Here is a 12,365-nt window from a genome sequence, read left to right as displayed (position 1 = left end):
ACCTACCCCTGGCTCTGGCCCAAATGAAAAAAAAAAATAGCCGAGCATTGTGGTGGGTGCCTATAGTCCCAGCTGCTCAGGAGGCTGAGGTAGAATTGCCTAAGCCCAGGAGTTAGGGGTTGCTGTGAGCTGAGTGATGCCATGGCACTCTACCGAGGGCGATAAAGTAAGACTCTGTCTCTACAAAAAAAAAATCTTTTGAGTCATCTTCTTTTTACATTAAAAAATAAATTTTCATGAGCACTGTTTAAGTAGAAAACTTTCCTTTGTGAATTTCATCCTCCCCCAAAATGCTTTCTCACTCATATTTTTTTTCAAAGTTTTACCACCAAAGAAAAAGCCAAATGATTCCAAAGCCTGATCAAAGATATTATTTCCTTCCTTTTTAATGAAAGCATTAAAAGCAGAAAGGATTGTTAGTTCATTTCTGTTAAATCTTTTCTTTCACAAATTGCACTTTATTTTTTATTTTTTTTTGTAGAGACAGAGTCTCACTTTATGGCCCTCGGTAGAGTGCCGTGGCGTCACACAGCTCACAGCAACCTCCAACTTCCGGGCTCAAGCGATTCTCTTGCCTCAGCCTCCCGAGTAGCTGGGACTACAGGTGCCCACCACAACGCCCGGCTATTTTTTGGCTGCAGTTTGGCCGGGGCTGGGCTTGAACCCACCACCCTCGGTATATGGGGCCGGCGCCCTACCCACTGAGCCACAGGCGCCGCCCCCAAGAGAGTCCGTGCTCTTTCTATGCTATCCTTTCCTCCTCCAGTTTCACTGTAATCCAATTTCATATCTTAGTAATTCATGCAACAGCCACATTATCTAATGTGGGAAGAAAAACTAAACTGTAACAAAAACTTCCATTCAGAAAAAGGGAAGAGAAGTAAACTCCAAAATCATGCTCTTCAGAAATACTAAAGGAACTAGCAAATCTTAGGGGTACAATTTGTTGACTTCCATCCTAAGCAAAATTTAGTCAGTGTACCTGGTGTCTCTTAGGTTCTATGTTCTAGGCTGTTGCTCCTCAACTTTAAATGAACTGGGGATCCTGTCAAAATGCAGATTCTGATGCAGCAGATCTGGGACAGGGCCTAAGATTCTGCTTGTCTAACAAGCTGCTGGTCCAGGGTCCACCCATGGAGTAACAAGACATTGGCACATAAGCTGGCTCCACATTACAACAACCTGGGAGAATTTATTTATTTACTTATGTATTTATGAGACTGAGTCTCACATTACAACCTAGGAGATTTTATTTTATTTATTTATTTATTTATTTATGAGACAGAGTCTCACTTTGTCGCTGTAGCATCATAGCTCAAACTACTGAGCTCAAGGGATCCTCTCACCTCCCTTCCGAGCAGCTGGGACTACAGGCACCCACTATATTTAAAGATAGTGTCTCCCTCTTGCTCACTGGTTACGAACTCCTGAGCTCAAGCAATCTAACCCCCCTCCCCACTGAAGGACTACAGGTGTGAGCGACTATGCCCTAGCCTCACTTGGGAGATTTTTGTTGTTGCTGTTAAAACTTTATTCAAATGAATATGAGGGTACAATTTTTAGGTTACATTGTTCTCACTTCCAGGGTAAAGTTCCATTTGTATAAGAGCTCCTCACCCAGGGGATATGTCATACACCCTCACAATGTGCACGTTAGGTGAGAACCCACCTCATGCCCTCCCTCCTTCCACTTTACATCCTCCCCACTCCCACTTACCCCCCAAACTGGACTATATTAGCGTTTTATTGTTCTTATGAGCATGTAATTGTTAATATATTGATTTCATATTAGTAAGGAGTACACGGATATTTATTTTTCCAGTCTTGCAATAATTTTACTGAGAAGAATGTATTTCTTTTTTTTTTTTTTCTTTTGGCCGGGGCTAGGTTTGAACCCGCCACCTCCGGCATATGGGACCGGCGCCCTACTCCTTGAGCCACAGGCGCCGCCCAAGAAGAATGTATTTCAATTCCATCCAGGCAAATGTAAAAGATGTGAAGTCTCGGGTGGCGCCTGTGGCTCAAAGGAGTAGGGCGCCGGGCCCCCTATGCCAGAGGAGGCGGGTTCAAACCTAGCCCCCGCAAAAAAAACTGGAAAGAAAAGAAAAAAAAAAAGATGTGAAGTCTCCATCTTTTTTAATGGCTGAATAATATTTCATGGTATACATATACCACAGTTTGTTGATCCATTCCTGGGTTGATGGGCACTTAGGTTGCTTCCACGACTTGGCAATTATAAACTGAGCTGCAATAAACATTCTAGTGCAAATGTCTTTGTGGTAAAATGATTTTTATTCTTCTGGGTAGATACCTAGTAATGGGACTGCTAAAGAAAAAGCCTATGAGGGATAAATGGCCCCACTCCAGACTAATTAAATTAGACTCTCTGGAGAGTGGGGGCCCAAAGAAAAGTACCTTTTTTTAATTCCCCAGGTAATTCTAATAGGCAGCTAAAGTTCAGCACCACTGTTTTAAGAGGATTTCTCTTGTATTTCCCTGAAGACACTAAAGACAGATTCCAATGTAGGGGGCTAAATCACTTTAGTATTCAAACTCAGTTTTTGCTGCTATTCCAGTTATTCACTTAAAAACTGAAATTCCGGGGCAGCGCCTGTGGCTCAAAGGAGTGGGGCACCGGCCCCATAGGCCGGAGGTGGCGGGTTCAAACCCAGCCCCAGCCAAAAACTGCAAAAAAAAAGAAAAAAAAACAAAAAACTGAAATTCTTGCCCCATTCAAGATAACCAAACCCCCTTCTTAGCATGCTTGAGTTTTTCTGATAAATTAAAATCTTCCAAGCCGGGCCTGGTGACTCAAGCCTGTAATCCTAGCATTCTAGAGGCTGAGTCAGGTGGACAGCTTGAGCTCATGAGTTCTAGATCTGAGCAAAAGCAAGACCCCCATCTCTAACAGAAAAACTGAGAATCGCTTGAGCCCAAGAGTTGGAGGTTGTAGTGAGCTATGACACCACGACACTCTACCTAGGGCAATAGCTTGAGACTCTGTCTCCAAAAAAACCCCATATCTTCCTATTCATTTCTTTTTGCCCTTTATTTCCATTTTGCGAAAGCCAATATATGAAAACTCTAATCAGGTCATGCCCCATGAAAAGGCAGGCCTTAGAAATACCCTGAAGCTTTTTCTCTTAGTGAACTAAACTAAAACCCTCATTTTCATTGGTACTTGACCTGAGTTCTAAAAAACAACCAGCTAAACAGCAACTTTGTTTTTGCCAATTTACCATTCTGAAGGAGATTCTTTTTTTTTTTTTTTTAAACATAAAAGAACTTTTATTATTATTATTTTTTTTTTTGGCTGGGGCTAGGTTTGAACCTGCCACCTCCGGCATATGGGACCGGCGCCCTACTCCTTGAGCCACAGGTGCCGCCCCTGAAGGAGATTCTTAATAGTACCCTATGCCACCACTACTCGGCTTGATCCGCAATTTTTCTGACAATTTTTTTTTTTTTTTTATGAGACAGAGTTTCACTCTGTCACCCTTGGTAGAGTGCTGTGGCATTGTAACTCACCGCAATCTCAAACTCTGGGGCTTGAGAGATCCTCTTGACTCAGCTTCCCAAGTAGCTGGGACCACATGGGCAACCTCCACAACATCTAGCTACTTTTTCTACTTTTGGTAGAGATGGGTCTCACTCTTGTTCAGCTTAGTCTCAAACTCCTGAGCTCAAGGGATCCACCCGCCTCTGCCTCCCAGAGTGCTAGGATTACAGGCCAGGCCCTGAGGGATTTCAAGGAACCCACTTATTCTGTTCCAACTTACTAGTTACAATTTAGTCTGTTGCAACTAACAGACACTAACTTAGGTTGATATAAGCAAAACAGAATTTATAAGGAAATAGAAACATTTCACAGAGCCAAATGCAGTAAGACAGCCATGCTTAAAAGGGGCAATCAAGTTGCAGCTCCACAGAAGATTCAGACTTGACTCTCTTGGTCCTAATCCTGAAATCCAGTAGAGAGGATCTGAACAGTTTGAGCTAGGTGAACATCTCTTAGTCCAAATGGCTGTGGCTACAACAATACAACAATCTGTCTAGCCACAGACAGATCGATGAGTCAGTGGACAATTTCCCAACAAGAGGCCAGGTAGAGAAAGAGATGATCTTATCGCATCTGTAAATCTGTGCAACTGAAAAATCCAAAGAAAGGCTGCCCATATAGCTGGGAACACTTTACACATTCAGTACATATTTATTGAGAGCCTAATATGTACCAAATACTGTGTTAGACTTGGGAAATCAGCAGCATATTAAAACACATACTCCCCTTTACTAATAATTTATCTCTCTAGCAGATACTATAAAATATTGAACAGCAATTATAGTATGTACTAAGTTATTGTGACAGGGGCCATGCAGGATGCCATTGGAGTTATCTAAAAGGTGAATTTTAGCTAGACTTGGGACATCAGGAAAAGCTTCCTGGAGATAAGTTGTGTTAAGGTAGGGCCTTAAAGATATACATTAATTACAAGGAAGGAAAAAAAGAAAAGATTTCAAATAAAGGTAATAAAAATCTTTTCAAAAGTTAAAAGAAGAACACGGCCCACTAGAGAAAGTGAAAGTTTGATATACCTGGAACTTTTTGTGGAATAGGAAAGGCAGGGTGGCAGGAGACCCACTTGGGAAGATAGGCAGGGGCCAAACTGTAGAGGAACTTATAGGACATCTGGACTTTATTTTTCTTACTATTACCTTCTAAATCAATCTCATAACACATTTGGACTTTATATTAAAGCAGCTAACCAGGCACCATGAGCTCAGGAGGTTGAGACCAGCCTGAGCAACAGCAAGATCCCATCTTTAAGAATAGCTGAGCTGTGGCTGGCGCCTATAGTCCCATCTACTAGGGAGGCTGAAGCAAAAGAATCGCTTGAGCCCAAGAGTCTGAGGTTGCTATGGGCTGTGATGCCACAGCACTCTACCAGGGTGACAAAGTGAGACTCTGTCTCAAAATAAATAAACAAAATAAAGTAGCAAACCAATGGGCAGAGGGGTTAAGGACGTGTGAAACCATTCCTGATCCCACCCCACTCCCCATTTGGTACAGCTGAAACTGGGGAGAGAGAGTGAAATAACCAGAGTGGAAGTGTACTTAAAAAATATTAAGGCTCAGCACCTGTAGCTCAGTGAGTGGGGAGCAGGCCATATACACTGGGGCTGGAGGGTTCAAGCCCGTCCTGGTCCTGCTAAACAGCAATGACAACTGCAACAAAAAAATAGCTGCATGTTGTGGTGGGTGCCTGTAGTCCTAGCTACTTGGGAGGCTGAGTCAAGAGAATTGCTTAAGCCTAAGAGTTGGTGGTTGCTGTGAGCTGTGACCCTACAGCACTCCACCAAGGGCAACATAGACTCTGCCCCCCCCCCAAAAAAAAAAAAAATATATATATAAATATAAATATGTTATTATTCCGGTTGGCCAGCAAAACAAGGAGAATTCCAAGCCGCTATCACTCAATAGAGGACTGTGCTTCATCCATCTGTTTCAAACTTCTTGTTCACATATCTCCTGTAATTCCAGTCAAAAATGACATTTCAGGTTTGGGGGGAGTTGGGGGCAGGGTGGGAAATCGCACGAGTTCAGGAGTTTGAGACCAGCCTGAGCAAGTGCGAGACTCCCGTCTCTAAAAACCAGCCAAGCGTTGTGGCGGGCGCCTGCAGTCCCAGCTACTCGGGAGGCCGAAGCAAGAGAATCGCTTGAGTTCAAGAGTGTAAAGTTGCTGTGAGCTGTGACGCCATGGCACTCTACCGAGGGTGACGAAGTGAGACTGTCTCTCTCTCTCACACACACACACAAAATTACATTTCAGATTTTTCCTCCCTGGACGCTAAATCACGCTGGAACAGATTTGGTCATCTCCGGTAATCTCCTATGCTGGGGCGCATCTCCTTCAGCAGCGCCAACGCAAGCCTTTCTCGCCTCAAGTCCACCGCCTCCTTGCTCGCCCCTACCCCGGCTCACCCCCATCCCAGCTCGCCCCTACCACGGCTCCTCCCTACCCCGGCTCACCCCCATCCCAGCTCGCCCCTACCCCTGCTCGCCCCTACCCCTGCTCCTCCCTACCCCGGCTCACCCCCATCCCAGCTCGCCCCTACCCTTCCTCCTCCCTACCCTGGCTCACCCCCATCCCAGCTCGCCCCTACCCCTGCTCCTCCCTACCCCGGCTCACCCCCATCCCAGCTCGCCCCTACCCTTCCTCCTCCCTACCCCGGCTCACCCCCATCCCAGCTCGCCCCTACCCCTGCTCGCCCCTACCCCTGCTCCTCCCTACCCCGGCTCACCCCCATCCCAGCTCGCCCCTACCCTTCCTCCTCCCTACCCCGGCTCACCCCCATCCCAGCTCGCCCCTACCCCTGCTCGCCCCTACCCCTGCTCCTCCCTACCCCGGCTCACCCCCATCCCAGCTCGCCTCTACCCCTGCTCCTCCCTACCCCGGCTCACCACCATCCCAGCTCACCGCTACCCCGGCTCGCCCTCACCCCCGCTCGCCTCCCCACTTACCAGTTCTCGGGCTCACCGGCGGTCTCGGGCAAGCTTTGCAAGGCGCTCTCTTCCACCGGCGGCTCGAAGTAGGAGTTCAACGCTCTCTGGAAAGCAAAGGCACAGGGATGAAGCTGGCGTGCTTCACTCACCTCAAAGAGGGAGCCGGAAGTGAGGGACAGCGAGAGCGTACTTCCATCTCCCAGTCGTTCTCGGCCAGGTAGCACTGAGCCACGGCGGTGTCGCAGCTCGCGACCACCGCAAACTCCGCACACAATAAACGCCGCTTCTTCACCTCGGGCTCCCGGGCTTCGTCCCCGGCTCTCGCCCCGCCCTCCTGCCAGTTCCCCTCCTCCATCAGCTCCCAGCCTTCTCACCACCCCCGATGCGAGATCGGCTGCCGACGCCCAGCACTGCGCAGGCGCACATTTCTCGGGTGGGCGTGAAACGCGCGTGCGCGCTCGTTCGTACGTGAGCGCGGAACATCTGTGCGCGAGCTACGCCGGGTTTCAGGAGTGCTGTGAGGCAGAGAGGACTTCAGTCTCTTTGACCTCTGTGCCTTTGTACTTTTACGAGCTTCTGGGCTTTTGGCTCCTCCAAAGTTCATTCTTGCGCAGATCCCCAAAGTCGTCCACGATGAACGGCATGACGCAGAATCTGCAGGAGATTATCAAGTTCTTCGCCCGTGTTCGCGGTTTTGATAGAGTTCTGGAAAAGGTATTGGAGGCAAAGCTGCGGCTGGTAATGGAGGGAAAGTAAGCCTCGGTGCTTGGTGCGCGGTGAGCGCCGAATAAATTTCTCTTGTTAGATTCTGTTCGAGTGCTCCTGTAAATTCATCCTAGTAAGAATGATAACTAATTTAATGGAGCGCCTGTTACAAGCTAGATCGAACGCGTAGGTTCTCTCATCCAAGCATAGGTAAGTATCAGTTCTAGAGCGCCCGCGGTGCCCCAGAGGAACCAAAAGTAATAGGCAGCTTCTATATTTAAGGCGCACCCTACAATCTAGGATTAGAAGATAAATAATTGCAGTAAAGTACGAAAGCCAAGTGCTAGGTAAAGGGAAGGGAAGAGTTGTTCTGTAGTGGTTGGGGAGATTTCACGAGGGCATTCAACTCTGAAGAGGTGACTTCGCCGGTGGAGGAAGACGGAATGCATTTCAGAGACCGGTTCTTGGAAGGAAGGCTTAGGGGTGTTTGAAGAGGTTAATGTGGAGAACAGCAAAGTGAAGTAGCAGAGTTAGGCAGAGCCAATTCCTGCCTCCTTCCACTTGAACAAACAAGCCCTGATTCCCATGGAACATCGAGTTCCATAAGAAACATTTGTAAATAAGCTTGCACAAAAGAGCTTGATATCGTCAGATTTGGAAGACAGTTAATAACCCAAGAACTTTTAGGGCCTTTTCAAAATGTTAATGCATGCATGTCTGTCATTCTTATTTAAGATAGAATACTGGGAAATTGCGAAGTGTATTTTAACACAGATCATCTGCAGTCGTTTTTTTGTTTTGTTTTGTTTGTTTGAGACAGTCTAAACCTGTCGTCCTGGGTAGAGTGCTGTGGCATCACAGTTCACACCTGTTGAACCAAATGTGTAGGGTTTCTCAGAAGTAGCAATAAAATTGAATAGTATGCACTGCATCTAGACTAGCACTATCCAATGCAGCTACAAATATGAGCCACATTGTATAGTGATAAATTAATAGCCACATTTTTTTTTTGTAGTTTTTTTTTTTTTTTGGCCGGGGCTGGGTTTGAACCCGCCACCTCCAGCATATGGGACCAGCGCCCTACTCCTTGAGCCACAGGTGCCGCCCATAGCCACATTTTTTTAAGTGAAAAGAAATACGTGGGCTCGGCGCCTGTGGCTCAAGCGGCGAAGGCACCAGCCACATACACCTGAAATGGTGGGTTCAAATCCAGCCCTTGCTGGCCAAACAACAATGATGGCTGCAACCAAAAAATAGCTGGGCCTTGTGGCAGGCGCCTGTAGTCAAAAAGTATTACAATTTTTTCATACTTAATCTTTGAAATCCAGCATGAATTTTATACTTAACACCACTTTCAGTTCAGACTAGCCACATTGAAAGTGCTTAGTACCGACATAAGGCTAGTGGCTATTGAATTGAAGAGGCTGATACCATAGTAGGTGCTCTGTGTTTGCTAATTTAATCTAAAAGAGGTTTTGTGGTTATGTTTTATGTGGACACCATTGCTAGGCTAAATCATAAATCTGGTTATGTACATGGCCCCTTACCTTTTACTGTACATTTTAAGTTAACATGACCTAGAGAAGTGATTCTCTACTGGGGGTGATTTTATTCCCCAAAGGACATTGGCAATGTCTGGATACTATTTTTATTAATTCATTCATTCATTTTTGAGACAGAGTCTTACTCTGTTGCCCCAGGCTAGAGTACCATGGTGTCATAGCTCACAACAACTTCAAACTCCTAGACTCGAGGAGTCCTCTTTCCTCAGCCTCTGGAATAGCTTGGGACTATGGGTGCCACCACTATGCTCACTAATTTTTCTCATTTTTTAGTAGAGATGGGGTCTTGCTTTTGCTTGGGCTGGTCTCGAACCCCTCACCTCCATCAATCCACCTACCTTGGCTTCCCAGAGTTCAAGGATTAGGGATGTGAGCTGCCATGCCCAGGTGAGACTTTTTTTTTTTTTTTTTTTTGAGACAGTGTCTGTATTACTCTGCCACCCAGGCTAGAGTTCAGTGGAGTCGTCATAACTCACTGCAACCTCAAACTCCTAAGCCCAAATGATCCTCCTGCCTCAGCATACTGAGTAGCTGAGACTACAGCACACCACCACACCCAGCTCATTTTTCTGTTTTTTCTAGAGATAGAGTCTTGCTCTTGCTCAAGCTGGTCTTGAACTCCTGGCACCAAGTGATCCTCTTGCTTCAGCCTCCCAAAGTGCTAGGATTGCAGGCATGAGCTACCACACCCAGCCTGGAGACATCTTTGATCATCACAACTTTGACAGAATGGGAGAGATGCTACTGGTATCTACTGGAGAGAGGCTGGGGATACTGATAAATATAGTGTAGTGCACAGATCTGTTTCCTGTACCCCCACAACAAAGAATTATCAAGTCCAAATACCCAGCATGCTGAGATTGAGGAACTTTGACTTAAACCAAAGGTTAATGGTCAAAACAAAAGTCCTGTTCTTGCTATGAAGATCAATTTTAAGTTAATGAACAAAGTAAGTACTGTGGGATTATAAAAAAATATTAACCACAGTTCTTGCTCTCTAGGAATTTATAACCAAAGAAGAGAAAATTATGTTCCAAGAAAGAGTCCCATCAGATGTGCTGTGAGAACATTGATTTTTCTATTCTTAAAAAAAAAATTAACCATTTTTTTAATGTATAGTCACCATTATCCATCTCTAGAACTCATTTCATCTTGCCAAACTAGAACTCTGTACGCATTAAACATTAACTCCCACATTCCCCTTTCCCCTAACTCTGGCAATCACTGTTATACTTTGTTTCTATGAACTGACTACTATAGACATCTCCTCTAAGTGGGGATGTTGTGTTCTTTTGCATATTAAAACTTTCGAGTACAGTGGCGCCTATGACTCAGTGAGAAGGGCACTGGCCCCATATACCAAGGGTGGCAGGTTTGAACCTGGTCCTGGCCAAACTGCAACGACAAAAAAAATTAGCCAGGCCTTGTGGCAGGTGCCTGTAGTCCCAGCTACTCGGGGAGCTGAGGCAAGAGAATTGCCTAAGCCCAAGAGCTAGAGGTTGCTGTGAGCTGTGACACCACGGCACTCTACCGAGGGCAACAAAGTGAGACTCTTGTTAAAAAAAAAGTAAGATTTTCGAGTAGTTCTAAGATTTTCTAAGCATAAACATGTTTAACTTATGTTATATGTTAGCCAGTGGAACTTTGCCCCACAGTACCACATGTGGAGGAATATACATCAGGAATCTCAAGTGACAGGCGCTGTGCTAGGAACTAGAAATACCATGTAAAATCTAATACAGAAATAAGGGGGTAGAGTTCAGAAGCAAAGTAAAATTGTGTAGTCTTATGGAAATGAGAGATGAAGATATCTAAGTGAATAAGATGTCTCAAGAGACACAGATTAGAGAGAAGAGATAAATATTTAGGACTGAACCTTGAGGACATGCAGGATTGAGAGAAAGAAAGCCTATAAAGAACACAAAAACGTTTAGAAAGGGAAGAATAGATCTTATACTTAGTAGAAGTACTTTGAGATTTTTGGATTGACCACAAAAGGGCAGTGATAATAATATAAAAATTACCAACATTGTATGCTGAAAGGTATTTTTAAATTCATTATCAGTTCTTAAAATAGTCTAGGTAGGATAAATACACAATAAAATAATAAAGCAAGATTTTCTCAAAGGTTTATGTACAAAAATATTCATTGCAGCATGTTTGTCATATCAGAAATGGGAAGTGACCTAAATGTACAACCATAGAGAAACTTTTTTTTTTTGAAACAAAGTCTCACTTTGTTGCCCCCAGTAGAGTGCACTGGTCAAAGCTCACAGCAACCTCAGACTCCTGGACTCAGCAATTCTCTTCAGTGTCGGAGTGTTATGGGGCGAGATAAGGACCACCGACTCAAATTAGAATTTCAAAAGGAGTCTTTCAATGAATCCCCAACAATAAAAAAAAAAAAAAAAGGAGTCTTTTATTAACCATGGGGCCGTCTCAGCAAAGTCTAAAGCAGACTAAGTGAGAGAGCATTGAGAGTTCTGAAGTTGGGGTTTTTCTAGTCTGAAAGTTGGCAAAGGGCCAAACAGGTGAGCTGAAAGTTAGCAATTAGAAGCAAAAAGAAAGTTGGCAAAAGTAGCAAAAAGCAAGCACAGGGTCAAGATGACCCCTTTTACGGAAGCGAACCTTGCAGTTTAGCCGTTTAGCCAATAGGTAATAACATAAAGGGCAGTTAAATAACAATAAGATAACATGGCTCGGCGCCTGTGGCTCCAGTGGCTAAGGCACCAGCCACATACACCTGAGCTGGTGGATTCAAATCCAGCCCTAGCCTGCCAAACAACAATGGTGGCTGCAACCAAAAAATAGCCAGGCGTTGTGGCGGGTGCCTGTAGTCTCAGCTACTTGGGAGGCAGAGGCAGGAGACTCTCTTGAGCCCAGGAATGGAGGTTGCTGTGAGCTGTGATGCCAGGGCACTCTACCCAGGGCAACAGCTTGAGGCACTATCTCAAAAAAAATAATATAATGCAGATCTAGTAGCTAATGGATAAATAAAACAATTTGTCACAGCACTTAGCTCGTTAACTTTCATCATGACAGTACTTGGCCCATTCGTTCTTATCTAAGAGTAGTGGTGCCTGTCATCATTTCAGAGTTATGGTATTCTCATCTTTTTGTCCTTTCATTTTTTATCCTACACATTCCCCTGGTGTATGTTGGTGGCAGGTGGTATTCATCTTATGGGGGTGATGAGGCTGCTGGCACCCATCTCAGGAGTAGCTGGGATTACAGGTACCCACCATAACTCCTGGCTATTTTTAGAGGTGGGGTCTCTAGCTCAGGCTGGTCTCAAACTTGTGAGCTCAGGCCATCTGCCCACCTCGGAGAGAAACTGTTAAAAGAAATTTCAGTAGCTCCATGTGAAGGAGCCCAGTGTAACTGTGAGAGTTATGTCTATTTAAAAAATTTCTTTCAAGAGCCATATCTTAAATGATTTACTACCACCATAGTGATATTGGAATTTCGCTCTTCAGTAGGTCCTTGGTCTCGGAGATTCAAAGAATGAACACACAGACCACAGATCAGTGGTAAGATAGGATTTTTATTAGAAGTTAGAAAGGAATACAGAAATAAAAGGGTGGCGCCTGTGGCTC

General features: G+C 45.0%; 1 protein-coding gene across 3 annotated transcripts in view; it reads right to left on the bottom strand.

Moving 5' to 3' along the window:
* TDP2 (tyrosyl-DNA phosphodiesterase 2) overlaps positions 1 to 6,919 on the bottom strand; it is a 19,125-nt gene extending 12,206 nt beyond the window's left edge. For all 3 annotated transcript variants that reach the window (XM_053602069.1, XM_053602070.1, XM_053602072.1), the window contains exons 1-2: positions 6,693 to 6,919; positions 6,521 to 6,606 (exon numbers count right to left, since the gene is read on the bottom strand). In XM_053602069.1, coding sequence (XP_053458044.1) covers positions 6,521 to 6,606; positions 6,693 to 6,857 — 251 coding nt within the window. In that variant the 5' untranslated portion in view covers positions 6,858 to 6,919. The remainder of the gene's footprint in view (positions 1 to 6,520; positions 6,607 to 6,692) is intronic.
* Between the last annotated feature and the right edge of the window lie 5,446 nt (positions 6,920 to 12,365).

This window comes from Nycticebus coucang, chromosome 9 (assembly GCF_027406575.1).
Source record: "Nycticebus coucang isolate mNycCou1 chromosome 9, mNycCou1.pri, whole genome shotgun sequence".
In the NCBI taxonomy this organism is placed as follows: Eukaryota; Metazoa; Chordata; class Mammalia; order Primates; family Lorisidae; genus Nycticebus; species Nycticebus coucang.
This window is presented reverse-complemented; position numbering and strand designations above follow the sequence as displayed.